General features: G+C 38.3%; 1 protein-coding gene across 3 annotated transcripts in view; it reads left to right on the plus strand.

The window, feature by feature from the left end:
* The window catches only part of THSD7B (thrombospondin type 1 domain containing 7B), a 511,640-nt gene that overhangs the window by 215,959 nt on the left and 278,864 nt on the right, over nt 1-16,817 (plus strand). For all 3 annotated transcript variants that reach the window (XM_084643355.1, XM_084643354.1, XM_084643356.1), the window contains 2 exons: nt 6,353-6,508; nt 8,171-8,368. In XM_084643355.1, the coding sequence (XP_084499481.1) occupies nt 6,353-6,508; nt 8,171-8,368 (354 nt within the window). The remainder of the gene's footprint in view (nt 1-6,352; nt 6,509-8,170; nt 8,369-16,817) is intronic.

Consider the following 16,817-nt stretch of genomic DNA (forward strand, 5'->3'; position numbering starts at 1 on the left):
AAGTGCCTGCTTGGGTCTCCCACATCTCAGGTGGGTGCTCTAATCACTGACCTATTGTCTCATCCAGGAGCTTCTCTCTTGTTTGTCCTCTGTCAGAAACACCATCTTGGTCTGGAGAAACTTTCCTGACACAAATTTATTCAAAACCAATATGTTTCTGGAAAACGTTTCAGTTTCAATTGAGAAAAGTTTTGTGAAAAATTGTTTGACTAGCTCTATTTCTGACCATACTCTTTCTCTCTCTCCCCACCTGTCTCTGCCCCTATTTAGAGAAAGAACACTACTGAACTATCTTGCCAACACACTACTAGGTCTTGTTTCCAAAGACTTTGGCATCTATAGTATATTTTCTTAAACATCTGTCCTCCATACACATATGAAAGAAACTAAATTCTTAAATATCATAAGTCATTTATTTCCCTTATGGTACATAGTATAAGAAATTTGGTGGCAAATTCTGTTCTAAGTTACAACAGTGTAAATTCAGACTAATTACACTGAGTTCAGTGGAGTTTCTCTGGACTTTCACAAACATAGTTTAGAACAGAATTTGACCTTTAGCTCCAGTTTCTGAACTTATTCAAGCTTTTCTTTGTTCAAAACAGAATATATCCTATACGTTATATGGGCCTTTACATTTTTCCAGAGCAGCATCAAAACCTTTTGGGAGATCATATCCCTGTTTAGGCAGCTCTTGCTCTCTTTAAAAACCGTAAATGTTGCCCAAGGGGGTGTCATGCAGCAGGATAAATACATATTTGTGCAAATGAGGAAGGGTATTAGCAGCCACTTTGGACTTGTTAGCCAGCTGGAACATATAAAGGACTTGTACTGTATTTGAATTAGCAGTAACCCTGTCCTATATTCAATGTGCACTGCTCTTCAAATTCATGCCTATATTGGTAAAGCTGCAGGAAGAAAAAAATCAATTTTTGACAAAGAAATTAGATTTTGGAGACTCAGATATTTGAGTCCCGACCTTCCTGTCTTGTTTGTGAAAGTATTTGGAAAGAATAGGCTAGAATGTATTGGCTATAGGAAAATTTGACTGGTACCCCGGGGAGAAAGATAACTGATGGTCAGCAGCGTCATTAAAGGATCTTTGTTTACTAACTGAGTGGTGGTGCTGAAGCTGGATAATCCAGCATCTGGATTAGTGGATCCAATTCAGAGTAACCTTTTTCTCAGGTAAGAAACAGGCCCCTTCTTCTCAAAATGACCTGGCTTGAGAAGATGACGAAGAATGTACCTCCACAGTGTGAAATATATGCAAGCATGCCTGTGTCAAATCTGCATTGTTGGGATGTTGAGCTATTGCTCTAACATTCTGTGAGCAGAATTTATAAGATTAAAGTCACATAATAGAATAATAAATATGTAACAGCTGGCTTCTTCAGTGGAAACCCTTTGGAAGCAAGACTTAAAATGATTTTACGCAAATTGTTGGGGTGTAAAGCTGGCATGTTTTAAATTTGTAATTCAGGAGCTTAAGGGTTAAAAGCAACCTTAAGGGAAAGCAACCTATTTATCACAGAGGTATAACATTTTTAGTTCCCAGATGTCTGGGAGCTAGCTGAAGTGAAATGAGCAGATTATATAGAAAACATTTTGAATGTAAAATACCTAACTTTTTTTAAAAATGTGACTTGTTTCTCATAAAGGTATTTGATATGACATGCAATATTTATTCCATTATTACTGGTGCATTTATTTATAGGGTTGTTTATTATATGGTAAGTAGTTAGCCTGCTTCGCCCAATCAATTTACAGGACACTGTAGATTTTAGTTCAGTTTCTTATCTTTGAAGTCTAACAAAAATCAAGTGTACATATTTATATTTTAGGGCCATTTATGCCACTGGAATATGTAAAAGTCATTCGCAGCCCAGTGATAAGGGCATTATATTTTTGCTTACTATACAAACAAAATGACTTACTTTCTCTTTGTTGGCCAAACTAGAACATCCACAAAGAAAAGGACAGTCACAAAAACTGAAGTTTTACTTAGAATAAAAATATCCTAATTTTAAACCGTTAGTGGAGGGTTAATCTCACACTGTTCCAAGGTTTGGTTCAGAGCCTTTCCTGAAGCATATCCAAAACTTTTGGATTCCCTTCCCTTTCTTCTTCATGACTTCTCTGGCAATGTGACTTCCAAGTACATTGTGGCCTTTTCTCAAAGCCTTCTAGTATCCTATGACCCTTGCTTTTTTGTAACCAATCATCAACAAACTACCTGCACACCCTCTCTTCCCATGATCACCTTCATTGGTCCCCAGTACCCCTACTCCCTTAAAACTCTTCCAATAGATTCTCAGCTACATCCTTCCTACCTTTTGCTGGTCAGTCATAGTACTTACAATAATAAGCACTATGCCCCATTGTAAATGTTTGCCAGATATATTTCTATTGTGGCAGTGCTGAGTTGCACCAAGCAGGATTGGGACCATGTTGTACTAAGAGGTGAACAAACACAGGAAGACATCTTTTCTCCTCCGAAAAGTTTATAATGTCACTTAATTCATGTAGCAGGACTTTTTGATAGTTCCTTAATATACTGAATCACCGTTGCTTCTGGCAACGTATTATTAACGTCTTTCCATTCTGAGATTAGCCTTTTATTTAGACTATGAAATAGTTTTCAGTTGATAATGGGACTTTACTTCTCACCTTGTGGCTTCCAATTTTTTTAAATGCATAAAAAGTCGCTTTCTATCAAACACAGGAAGCAGCAAGTTTCCTTAACAGTCTCATGTGAGAAGCTAGTATCAGAGCCATTTCTAAGCTAAAAAAAGGTGATCCAGTTATCCTTTGCCCACTGTTTTGTCATCACTATCAAAACAGTGTCTTTCAGGCAGGAGACATGTGACTTGTCTTTACAGAAGTTGTGATCATTTTTTTCTATTGTATACTCATGTAGGTGTTTTATATTATAAGTCAGTCTTCAATGATTTTCTCAACTAATTTCCTCTAGTACTGAAATAAGAGTCACTGGCCTATATTTCCTAGCGTCACCAATAACAAATTTTAAACATGGGTACTATCCCTATCTTGGCCTCTGGTAATAATTCACTCTGTATGGTTCTGCCAAACATTAAATATATATTGACTTCTGCTGTGGTGAATATCAAGATGTATTGCCCTGAAAGGTGAATACTAACTAAGGTGAAGGCAAAATTGAGATACTCCTTAAGGGACAATAAATCTCGACATCACATTGTTACATGTGTTTGAAATAGGCTTGCCAGAGATACCTAGAAACTTCTCCATTCTGGCCATGAATTTCTGAAATGTTTAGGTGTTCATTTTAAACTAACAATCTTAAGAGAGATGAAGTTAAAAGTCCAGGAAAAAATATTATTTACCTTCTGGGAGGAGTGAAAATTAGTTTTGGGAAGACTTGCTGAAGTCAGGATGTGCATTCGCTCTCTGATTGGTTAACATTGTTCTTTATCTCAGTATTGCCCTGTGTGACTATATTTATTAGCCCAGAATTAATTTATATAAGTCACTGCTATAGAACTGTGCAATGTTTCAAAGAGTTACAAGATTTGCATTCAATTGAGTTTTCAGGCTTATTCCACAGATCCAGAGGAACGTAGGATTTTTAAAAATATGAACAAACATAATCTATAGTAAATGGGCTGCTATTTGATTCAGGGGCATTGACCCAGAAATTCTGAGAGGAAACACAAGTGTTATCAAGCTGAAAATGTGACATTTTTTTCCCAAACAACATAAATGCTTTATTTACAGGATAAGTGCAATTATCAAACAAGTTAGAAGGTGCAAGAAACCCTGACCCTTCCAATACATAGACAGAGGTCTAGCAGTTCTGTCCATTTATCACAGCAATACCCTGAATTCTCTCCCACTGACCCTTTGCAATAGCATATCCTTGATCTGGGATGAACAATTTCTGCCTTGCATGTTTGATTGAGTTCTGTTATCTGGCAATGAAAAGAATCACAGAAAGAGACACTTTATTGTAACAATGAACAAAGAACTTTATTCGAATAAGAAAAACAGCATTATCCATAAAAAGAACGGGAGTACTTGTGGCACCTTAGAGACTAACAAATTTATTTGAGCATAAGCTTTTGTGGACTACAGCCCACTTCATCAGATGCATAGAATGGAACATAGTAAGAAGATATATATATAAAGATAATTAATAGCCTCTTACCGTTGGTATGGCTACTTCCACCTTTTCATGTTCTATCTATCTTCTTACTATATGTTCCATTCTATGCATCCGATGAAGTGGGCTGTAGCCCACAAAAGCTTATGCTCTAATAAATTTGTTAGTCTCTAAGGTGCCACAAGTACTCCTGTTCTTTTTGCGAATACAGACTAACATGGCTGCTACTCTGAAACCTGTCATTATCCATAAAGGTACTCAGCCTCTTCTTCTCTGCTTTACTGCAGAACCTTTACCCATCTCCTTCCAACTGGTTATCCTGCTACAGTTTTAAAGAAATACGTATACAGTCAGACGAATAAAAGCAAATAAAGCTCTGCTGGCACTCAGACCAGGTCAATGAATGGACTCCATCCTTGGACTAGTGGAAGCCACCTTTGAGTTTGGGGTTGTCTGTCAATCAGATGGCTAGACAAATGATGGAACTCTTTTACAGATGGTCAGTTCTCTATTAGAGTTCACCTCGCCTTCATGTGGCAACAGAAGGAGTGCTTTTACAGCCACCATGTCTAGTCGAAATGACTTAGTTCATTAATACTTATTAATGCAACCTATTTCTTTTTGTTCTTATTTCTGAAATATTTCATTAAAAGTTTTCGTCTCTGCAATATGCAGTAACTACTGGCAGAAATTTGGAGGACTTTTTGACATTTGACCATATCCATGTGCATATTTCTAATTCATCGAGTTATTTTTTAGAAATTATATATTCATGCTCTAAATGTATGGATGATTACTACCATTTTATTTCAAAATAATTTCAGGAGATTCACAACATGGCTGAAATGAAATAGTTGTACTAGAATGGGATGTGACTTAATTCTTAAAGTTGACCTCTGTGCCCTAAAACTGATTTGTTTTCATTTCTCCCAGTGAGTTAAAAAAATGATAAATTATTTTGCTAAACTTAGTGCTGAAGGGATATTAAGTAATGTGGGAAGCTCTTCATTAAAAAAAATAGCCTTATGGTTAAAATTCTAATATTTATCTTACCCTTTCTGTCATTTGACTTTTGCAATCTGTAGAAAAGGTCTATTTACTTTAGCAGTAAGGCGAATTGGATTCCTGCCAGCTTGGTGTAGTCTCTAAATGAATATGTCAAAGGCAATATTGTTTTTCAAAAATCATTCAGAAAGCAGTCTTTTTACATTAATAGTATCTTTCATTAGTTTTGAATTAAATTTAATCTATTGCCATTTAATAGTACAGTTATATCATAGAGTGCTTGAGGAGCAAGAGGTATGAATTCTGAGTCCATGAGTTAGAACCTAAGCTGCCGCTCAGTGTTCCTGCATCTGAACTTGAAGCACTGGCATGAGAGAACCTTGGTGCATTAATGTTTGCTGAGACAAGCACCGAAGCCTTCTGTAAAAGCAATTCAAGATCGTAGATTCCTGCATGCATAAAATGGTAGAAGATCAGGAAGAAACAAAGAAATGTTTGCTAATACATATAGCATATAGCTTTTTGAAAACACTTTTCCAGTCAGTCCCATGGTCCCTTCATTGAATATATTGTATGTAAATAGATCTGGGCCATATTGTCTTCCAAGATAGAGAGTCTGCTGGAATCTATCCATCATGCACAGCCATGGAGATCTACATAATTGATGGTGTGAATGGGGGCAAGATTTGGATCAACAGTTGGAATTTAGTTAAACCAATGTGGTGTTTGAGCCAGAGGAGAATTTAATTAATCACCTTATCACCATTGGTTTCTGCCAATTCTGTTAATAGCAGAAAAATGTGGTAAACACATTTTTTTCCTCTATAGCAAGCAGACCTGACCTGAATATTCACAGGTCGTGGATCTGCTGAGTAAGGTGTTTCATTTTTACATAGTTACTTTTCAGAGAGAATACAGCTGGTACTCTGATTCAGCAGTCCAGTCCTAGACTGGAAAGCCCTTAAGCATGTGCTTAACATAAGCCTGCATTTAACTGCTTTTCTGAACAGGGATGGGGACTTAAGCAATGCTTAAATATTTTGCCTTAGAACATAAACTCTTTGGGTCAGGTAGATTCTTTTTTGCTGCTTATTTAGGGCCTAGCAGATTTGGTTTGCTCCAGGGAACAAATGCCAATAGTAAATTCAGAAGCTCTGTGAAGTTTGTATGAATGAAACTACAGTCCATAACTTTTTTTCTGTTTAGTCACTAGGCCTGTTGACAAGAAGTTATGTGTTGGCCCTTCTCCCTCTGCCTCCCAGCTGTGCAATGTTCCATGTTCTTCTGACTGTTTGGTTTCCTCCTGGTCTGCCTGGGGACCCTGTGTTCATGAAAACTGCCAGGATCGCCAGGGAAGAAAAGGTGCATTTAACTGTTTTTCTCATATGCTACAGCCTGTAATTAGATCTGAATTAAACTAAACGCCAGCATGTTAGGATAGGAATTTAAAAGCAATTGGATCCAAATGTGGTTTCCTATTGAATTCATTTGATATAAGTTAGAACCCACAGGTGGAGCCTAGGGTAGAAGGTGGCCTTTGATGTTGTAGGCTATTGTTCTTGAAAAATACGGGTGAGATCCTCATCCCTACTCCAGCCCCTCTATGTTCGGTAAAAGGTCTGCAGAGACATAAAGGGGCTCTAAAAGTCTTCTGAGAACCTTCTCAAAAGTCTTGAGGTAGGGGGCATGCTGGGTGTGGAGCTTGAAGGTGGGAGGAGAATGTCAGGCTCAGAGTTTCAGCACGTATCAGTGCGGAGATTCCAGGCAGTGCTGGGGGCTTTGCTGAGTCAATGAGAACATTGCTTGATGCAGAATGGCTGAGCACCATGGTAAATCCACTAACTCAAACCATGGATATAGCTAGTCTATGTTCTATCATATCCAAAACAAACCCATGCTGAAAGACACTTACTTGCATACTAGCTCCACTATTGAATATAACATAGTTTTCATTCAAATGGCATTAAATTATGTACTCAATTATTTTTGTAACCTTTTTGTTCCCAATTTTAAATTTGAATCTCCCACTTTTAGAGGATGTTATTTTGAGGGGTCCAATATGAATTATATATCTTCATAAAGCAGAGTAATTATTTCTCAGTAAATTGGTCTTCTGTATCTCAGAACAAGACTTTTAAATCTGACTCCCAGAAAGAGGTTAACTGTGCTTTAGATTTTGAATTACTTGTTTGGTTGTCTTTATCTTTTTCAAATTGTATTGTCATCATGAGATTATCTATCTATCTATCTATCTATCTATCTATCTATCTATCTATCTCATGATGACAATACAATAGTTCTTACTTTATGTTGATGTAAATGTTTTACATCCAAGTTCAATGAAAAGGGATGTATTGGATCAAATGGCAGTGGAATTGCAGGATTGTGGAAATCACGACTCCTGGAATTCTGCAACCAACATTACGTTTGCAGTGACAACACTGTAAATATATAGAGATACAGTCTGTCTTTTTTTGAAGACAACAGGATTGCCTGTGCAAGGCCAGTGGGGTTGCAAATATCTAGAAGGCCTTATGAATAAGGCTAAGATTTAGCCATGGGTATTCTTAGTAAAAGTCATGGACAGGTATTGGACAATAAACAAAAATCCACGGCCCCGTGACCTGTCCATGACTTGTACTATATACCCCGTGTTGTGGAGGGCTCCGGGAGCACAGCTGCTGGTCTGGAGGGGAGTGGGGTCTGGGGTACTCACTGGTGCTCGGTGGGGGGAAGGAGACAGGTGCAGAGGGTAGCCTGGGGCTGCTGCCGCCACCACTGCTGGTTGGGGGTGACCGTGCTGGCCCAGGACTGCCACTGCTGGCGGGGTGGGAGGCACTATGGCTGGAATCTGTGACCTCCGTGACAGACTCGCAGCCTATACTTATGAGCATTGCTATGCAGTTTTTTAATTAAAAATATAGTTTGAAATGCCATAGAATTCCACATGCCCTATATATCAACTTTTGCAGGCAAAATATCTTAATACTGATGATAAAAAATGTCTCTGTTCTGTCTTTTTAGGATTTAGAATGAGACAAAGGCATGTTATTATGGAACCCATTGGTACATCTCAGGGTTGTCCACACTTAGTAGAATCTATTCCTTGTGAAGACCCAATCTGTTACCAGTGGGTCATTTCTGAAGGAGTATGTGTACCTGATCATGGAAAATGTGGGCATGGAAATCGCATACTGACAGCCATATGCAAGAATAATAAAGGTAGGTGCAGCTAATTTTAAGTTGGTCACCTTTAAATTTGCACATTGTTTTGTGTGTTCCTTTAAAATCTATTTTTGTTAAAGGGCAATTGCAAAAACTTATTATAGCAGTATATTTAATTTAATGTGAAACACCAGATTTTAGAATGGGATCTGAGTTTCCCCAAAGTATAGAGCTATTATCTGGGATTGTGGATTGAGCCCATCCCTGATTAAAACAAAATGACTCACTGCCACAAGTCATTTATTGCTGCTATGACCTATATTGCACCCCTCCCTAAACTAATATATTAGTAGTGTAATATTAATGGCCTGATTCTGCCCATTTACTTCCTGCATTCATGTTATAATACTTATGCCAATACTCTCATAGAGGTCAATAGGACTGTTTGAATACGATTACTCAGCATGAGTAAGTGTGTCAGAATCAGGCTCTTTGCATTTCCACGAACGTAGCACTAAATTCTTTCACAACAAATTTGGAATACTTTTCTCATCATAACTGTTTAAGAGCGCATACTGAGGAAAGCCTAGTTGTGATGCCAAGATTAATTATGCTACAAGAATCTGATATGTAAATGAAAAGATTTGTGCTGAGTAATACTTTTGTATTTACTTGCCAGCAGTTTGAGACTGACCCTGTGTTCAGTTTACAACTTGTTAATAATGCATAAAGCATATATTTTATAGGAAGTTTACAAACAAGCAATGAGAGCTTATTTCTCATATACAATTTGAAATGCAGCCAACAGTTTCATCATTCTCGATAAGGTCAATGTTGTCAGATCTCTAGATTCTATTACGTAAGGCATGATTTTGCAGCCCTTAATCACAGTGAGTTGTACTATCAGGTCAAAACTGGCAAAGTTTGGAACTTGCCAGTTTAATGCTATATCTGAGATGAAGATGATTCTTCTATTGCATGGTGTTTGAACAGGAAACAGTTCCAAGTCTATAACAAGTTGAGTTAATTGGCAAGTGTTTAAGAATATGTTGAGAGATATGGTGCATTAGAACCTGATCAACAATTAAATAACAGCTGCTAATCTGCTGAAGAGCAAAGATCCCTTTGAAATATGTATTAATGTTTGTAGCTTTCTTGTGTTCTTAGACTTAGCGGGCCAAATTCTCAGCTGCTGTAAATAGCTCCAGTGGAGTTAGGGGGTATCTGAGTGTCTTCTAAGTGATATCTGGGGTGATGTGATAATAATTTAGGCTGAATTCTGCAGTGATGTATGTGCAGGTTGATCCTTGAGCTGGTGTGGAACCCCACTGAGGCTACCCACTGGTGCAAGGGTTCATCTGTGTGCATCTTTTGGCAGGATTGGGGTCTTAAACTTGTGTCAACTTCAAACTCAGAGAAAACATGCAAGGTCACAAACTCACAAACCTGGGGTGATCTCTGATCATGGCAGCATGTTGCTCTGTAGTAATTATATGTGCTGAGACATCCCAATATTGGGGTATCTCTCTGCCGGTCTATCCAACAAGAAATTGGAACTTTCTATGTAGCTTTTTCACTTTCAGCCATTCAGCTCATGATGAGCAACGTGGGAGGGTTTTTTTTTTTTTTTGGTTCTATCAGTTTTGCTTTCAGATTTACAGAGTGCTTTTCAGTTAGTCTCCTTGAGAATGGAAAAAATATATATATTCTGAATGACTACTGGAAGTGAGAGAGTGATTGAAATCTTTCTTCTAGCATTGCAAGAGTAGCACAAAACTCCCTTTGAATTTCAGCTGGGGATTTTGGACAGTTTCTTTATTGTCACTATAACCGAATGTTTGTTTTGCTTGTCCAATCCTAATTTGGGAGATTTCACAAGACATACCATAGCTCATTTGACATGTTGGAAACATTCATGGATGCTCTTTTAAAACTTTTCTCAATCTCTATTGCAGCAGGATTTACTTACCGCAGAGTCATAGAAATCAAAGTTGAAAAAAGGGCTGTTTGTCTTGTTCATCCTTCTATGACTCTACTTAATACCATTAATTGCTTTGGCTATAGTTTCCACTCCTTACACAGTGCTGTCTTAGACAAAATTGCCATAGAAATCAATGGGATATTTGCCTAAATAAGAACTTTGGGACTGAGCATCAAAATTGCGCAGTGTCTCCAGTGGGACTAGTGACTAAATTGAGCTATGATTGACCTCTTAAGAGGAAGTTGTGACAAATCACAAGGCACACCAGCTATGGCTGCAATAGAATAAAAGCTGTACTAATACTTAGAACTTACACAGTTGATGCATGTTCAAAGCACTGCATTAACTATTGTCCTGATGTAAAGCTTTAGCATAGCTGCTTTACATGCTGATAGGTTCATTAGTCTCAGCTGCCTTTTTGGTGTCTACTGCTGCATCCTGAAATCCAGTCACTTGTCTAGTCCTCTGATGCCAGTGTGCTATCCAATATTCATGTCAGTATTCAGCACTGCATACACCTTCAAGATTGCTGACTTACTGAAGAGACAAAGAATAAATTATTTGGGCTGTGGAATGTTACAAAACCAACCCCTATTTCCTTGATGAAAGTAATACCTCATTAACAATAAAGTTCAGGTTGTGACAGGTACATTGAATTTAGAATACTCTGGTGGTTCTGTGTATGCTTGCATACCCGATTTCTTCCTCTTGATATTAGTTCCAGCCTTTTCTTCATGGCTGTCTTTTTAATTATTACTGTATGTCAGTTTATCTTTTTTAACATTTCAGGGACACTGTTCTATCAATCCTTGCCCTGTTGGTAACTAATCTTGAAGAAACCACAAAAGTAACCATTAATATTTTCTGGAGTTCCAAATGTGTCCATGTACCTAACCCCTGTGTCATTTGCCTCTCTTGGTTTTATAATATAGATTAAAAATATTAGAGTAATAATTCATTTTGATTTCAGCTACATTTGTGATCTTTGTACATTAATTTGCAATGCTCTTTCTTTAGGAATGGTAAAAAAAAATCTCCCTTTTTCTGTGACACTTCTAAAGGACTCTGGTATAGGAAGGTCAAGCTTAGCTTTGAATCCTCGTAGTTGTCTTAAGTGGCCATTTATTTGAGTACACAAGATTTAGACAGAATGAGAACAGAGGGTTATTTCAATGATGTATCTAAAGATTCCAGTGTTTCTTATAAGACTTCTTTGCCAAAGGAGTATCTTTTCTTAAGGGATACATACCAACTTCAATCACATTCCATTTCATTGTACTTCCTATGTTATTAGACTAGATATCTAGGATGTTTTTTGTTTCTTAAATCTGCTGTTCCAGACAGAGGATGGCCATGTAATGCTGTTTAGTGATCCATAGCTCAGGATGTCCGAGGAGGTTCTGTAACTAGAAGCCAGAGCCCATATCTTCATAATTTGCTCTGGAGCTTTTTTCATGGCTCAGTTATGGTTAGAGTTGTTGGGAGTGCAGGAGGATTACAGAGTTCATAATCTCTATTGATAATCATCTAATTACCTTGTGCTCTGCCTGTCAGTTTCTTGCATGCATTTGTGGACTCTCATTTTATTCTTAGATTGTAAACTATTTGGGACAGGTTTCAGAGTAACAGCCGTGTTAGTCTGTATTCGCAAAAAGAAAAGGAGTACTTGTGGCACCTTAGAGACTAACCAATTTATTTGAGCATAAGCTTTCGTGAGCTACAGCTCACTTCCTCAGATGCATATCGTGGAAACTGCAGCAGGCTTTATATATACACAGAGAATATGAAACAATACCTATTCCCACCCCACTGTCCTGCTGGTAATAGCTTATCTAAAGTGATTTCCAGCACAAATCCAGGTTTTCTCACCCTCCACCCCCCCACACAAATTCACTCTCCTGCTGGTGATAGCCCATCCAAAGTGACAACTCTTTACACAATGTGCATGACAATCAAGCTGGGCTATTTCCTGCACAAATCCAGGTTCTCACATCCCCCCCACCCCCATACACACACAAACTCACTCTCCTGCTGGTAATAGCTCATCCAAACTGACCACTCTTCAAGTTAAAATCCAAGTTAAACCAGAACATCTGGGGGGGGGGGTAGGAAAAAACAAGAGGAAACAGGCTACCTTGCATAATGACTTAGCCACTCCAAGTCTCTATTTAAGCCTAAATTAATAGTATCCAATTTGCAAATGAATTCCAATTCAGCAGTTTCTCGCTGGAGTCTGGATTTGAAGTTTTTTTGTTTTAAGATAGCGACCTTCATGTCTGTGATCGCGTGACCAGAGAGATTGAAGTGTTCTCCGACTGGTTTATGAATGTTATAATTCTTGACATCTGATTTGTGTCCATTTATTCTTTTACGTAGAGACTGTCCAGTTTGACCAATGTACATGGCAGAGGGGCATTGCTGGCACATGATGGCATATATCACATTGGTGGATGTGCAGGTGAACGAGCCTCTGATAGTGTGGCTGATGTTATTAGGCCCTGTGATGGTGTCCCCTGAATAGATATGTGGGCACAGTTGGCAACGGGCTTTGTTGCAAGGATAAGTTCCTGGGTTAGTGGTTCTGTTGTGTGGTATGTGGTTGTTGGTGAGTATTTGCTTCAGGTTGCGGGGCTGTCTGTAGGCAAGGACTGGCCTGTCTCCCAAGATTTGTGAGAGTGTTGGGTCATCCTTTAGGATAGGTTGTAGATCCTTAATAATGCGTTGGAGGGGTTTTAGTTGGGGGCTGAAGGTGACGGCTAGTGGCGTTCTGTTATTTTCTTTGTTAGGCCTGTCCTGTAGTAGGTAACTTCTGGGAACTCTTCTGGCTCTATCAATCTGTTTCTTTACTTCTGCAGGTGGGTATTGTAGTTGTAAGAAAGCTTAACAGAGATCTTGTAGGTGTTTGTCTCTGTCTGAGGGGTTGGAGCAAATGCGGTTGTATCGCAGAGCTTGGCTGTAGACGATGGATCGTGTGGTGTGGTCAGGGTGAAAGCTGGAGGCATGCAGGTAGGAATAGCGGTCAGTAGGTTTCCGGTATAGGGTGGTGTTTATGTGACCATTGTTTATTAGCACTGTAGTGTCCAGGAAGTGGATCTCTTGTGTGGACTGGACCAGGCTGAGGTTGGTGGTGGGATGGAAATTGTTGAAATCATGGTGGAATTCCTCAAGGGCTTCTTTTCCATGGGTCCAGATGATGAAGATGTCATCAATATAGCGCAAGTAGAGTAGGGGCTTTAGGGGATGAGAGCTGAGGAAGCGTTGGGACAGACCATCTTTTTGCTGTGTGTGAGAACAATGCCTGGCACAACGAGGGCGGGAGGGATCCTTGACTGATGCCCTGAAGCAGTACTACAATACAAATACAAATAATATAATAAAATAGATAAAAGGAAATAATTTGTATAATGGAGAGGGATTTATACAAGATGTCTCATCCAAATAAAATATTACCATAAGTGGGTTTTTATTTAATTACTTAGCAGTTACTTCATTAGCAAGACACATTACTTGAAAGATCAGTGTGCAAAATGGTAGGCAGGGGAAAGACAAGGAAAGCTTAAAGCCATCTGAGAAAAGATGCATGTGGTAGTATCATGGATTAGATTATTAAATTATATCCTTAGCAGATCTGGGTGTATAATTCAAAACAAGTAGTTTCTATAACAACTCAACCTTTTCTCTGTTCACAAATGATCTGTGAGCTGAGCATGGTTTTCTCTAATTTGTTGTTTGAAATTGCTCAACAAATAATTTCTGTGAATAATTCTCCATCTTTAACATTTTCCTGGGAAGTTTGTTGCCAGTATTTGATAGTTGAGCTCTTTTAATTGGACACGTACGTGAGAGCATGTATTGCTGTTCCCTGATTGGATGAGAGTAACTCTTGAAATATTTATTCATTTTTTCTTTGCACAAATATGGTCCATTTGCCTAAATTTCACTTGTTTCTGTGAACAGTTCCTGCCAGTAAACTTGCTTTCCTAAAATATTCTTGATTAGTGGATACAAAGACATGAACAACTCTTCTTTAAAAATACAAATAAATATTGGAGCAGTATTTTTTGAAAAATTCATATCGCTCTAGGTGGCTCTCCAGGTACTACTTTGTAGTGGCATGTGCACTTAAAGGTTGTATGTCAAGAATGAATATTCCATACTGTACCTAGAAGGAAACTCGAGATTGTAATAGCATTGAGAGCAAGATCTGTATGTAAAAAGGTCAATCCATTTAGGAGGTTAAATTTGCGTGGCTGTGTACGAAATTTCCCAATTTTTCATTTAGGTGCCAAGAAAAATTAATGTTGAAACACTGTTATTGTCTAAAGTTCAGATGGAGAGATGTGGGAACTGTCTTAATTATTAGTATATTCCCCCATCCATATTAAAGATGGCTTTTTTTAAAGCAATTGTAAACAGATTGAAGCAATATAAATGCTAAAGAGGAGCTCTGGAGTGTGATTTTAACAAATGTATGGTGTGTTACATGTTGGCTGTGAACAAACAAGGGCTGTGGTTTGTAGTGCATTCTGGTTTCTCTGTTACATACTTAAAATATATGAAATGAAATAAAAAGCTTTCATAATATAACTAGTGTGACTCATGCAAATAATCTATCAGTTTTGTCAAGTATTTAAGAAATGCTGTCATCTTAAAAATGATTATAAGGAGGTGTAAATTAAAATAGTTTCTACAGTCCTATGGACTGAATCTTAGCTATTGGCAATGTCTGTAAATTGATTATAAAATGTTTGGGTTTTTATTATTTTAAAGTCGATCAGTGGTGTTCCGCTAGTCAGCAATCTGCTTTATTGTAATACCCATATAGCCATTTGTTATTTGCTTTTTGCTGGTCCAATACCTAGCAAGAAACCAAATTAATAAACCAAAATAAATGTCTATGTGATCAAACAGAAGAAGAAATATTTTGAAATAAATTAGCAAAAATTGGTAAGTCTTGCAATAGTACTCTAGAAAGCAAACACTATCTTTCTGTGATTTCACTGGTTTAATATTTTCATACCATGCTTCTAGATACTAACTAGGGTGACCAGATGTCCCGATTTTATAGGGACAGTTCCTATATTTGGTGCTTTTGCTTATATAGGCACCTATTACCCCGGGGCATCTTGTCCCGATTTTTCACATTTGCTATCTGGTCATCCTAATACTAACTATAATCAAATAAGTTTTATTTCTAGTTAGGGGTAAAACAAGAGAATGGAGCACATGAAAAATGTAGGATCGGATCGTATGCAGTGCTGAGCACTCTCAACACCTCTTCACGCCGCAGGTTGCGGCCCTTACTGATATTGGAGTTCTTTAAACTGTGTGGGACTTCGTAAAGATTATAGTCCTAGAAATAGAACATACTATTGTCCTTATTGTGGGAGCTCTCTTGGCAGCAGAACACTTTTTAGTAAAGCATTCTCATTGAGGCTGATAATAGAATGAAAAACCAATTGGCTGCAAGCTACAGTAATAACTTAGGCAAAGGGAGTTAGCAGACGTAGATCTAGCTGTAATTATACCTCATGTCAACCCAAGGAACCTTAGCAGTGATAGATATGGGTCTGCACAAGCAACAGGAAAGAACATTTATGAAAATCAATTCTTGCTGTGTGAAAAATGAATCATTATCATCATTTTAACTGTGTTACTTTGGGCTGATTTAAACACTTTTGTGCTTCTAACACTGGCATTTTAAAGACAGGCTCAGGAGTCTTTACAAGGGCTGGTGAATGCAAGAAGCATACAAAACAGGAATATTCTTTAGAGTTTGTTTACTTGTTAAGAATTGATTCTGGTTTTCATAATGACCATTTTTAAATGTATTAATCCTATTGGTAGGTTTGCTTTTTAGAAGGAATCTATTTAATACTTCTAATGGCTCCAGTCACACACAGGTTAAATATGATGATTTCCTTTTATTTAACCATGTTTACTTTTAGAAACAATGCTTTGGGTTTTACACAGTCAGTGCTTGGAACTGGAAAGCATTTGCATCACTCCATCCCCCCCCCCCCCCGAGGCAGTTTGACCTTCAAATCACAACATTCTGATTACTATCTTGATATTTCTGTCCCATTCCCCTACTTCATCGTTGTCACAGTGGGATTAAGGCAATGCAGGGCTCCAGGCACACCATGTGACAGGCTCCTATGGCTCCACTACTGTAGCCCTGAACAGTGACCTTGCCCCTTACTTGGAGTGGCAGGCAGTGGCGTGGAGGCATCCTTCTAACATGAGGAGCAGCAGCAAGGATCCCTTCTGTCACTCAGAGAGGCAAGTGTTTGGCAGAAGGGAGGCTCACCCCGGTATCTTGCTAAGGTGGTCCAGGCCTACTGCACTCTTATTCTCCTGTCATACAGAGTCCTCTGTTCAGATGTATTGGTGGGCCCCATCCCAGTGCAGTGTGTCTTGGAGTCAGCACTTTGTTGATATGCATCGGGAAGTTTGCCCCTCTCAGAACTTTTTTTTTTTTTAAAGCTATCTACAGACTTAAGCAAACTCCACTATATTAGTTAC

This window comes from Lepidochelys olivacea, assembly GCF_965140295.1.
Source record: "Lepidochelys olivacea isolate rLepOli2 genome assembly, chromosome: 11".
NCBI classification, from domain to species: Eukaryota; Metazoa; Chordata; order Testudines; family Cheloniidae; genus Lepidochelys; species Lepidochelys olivacea.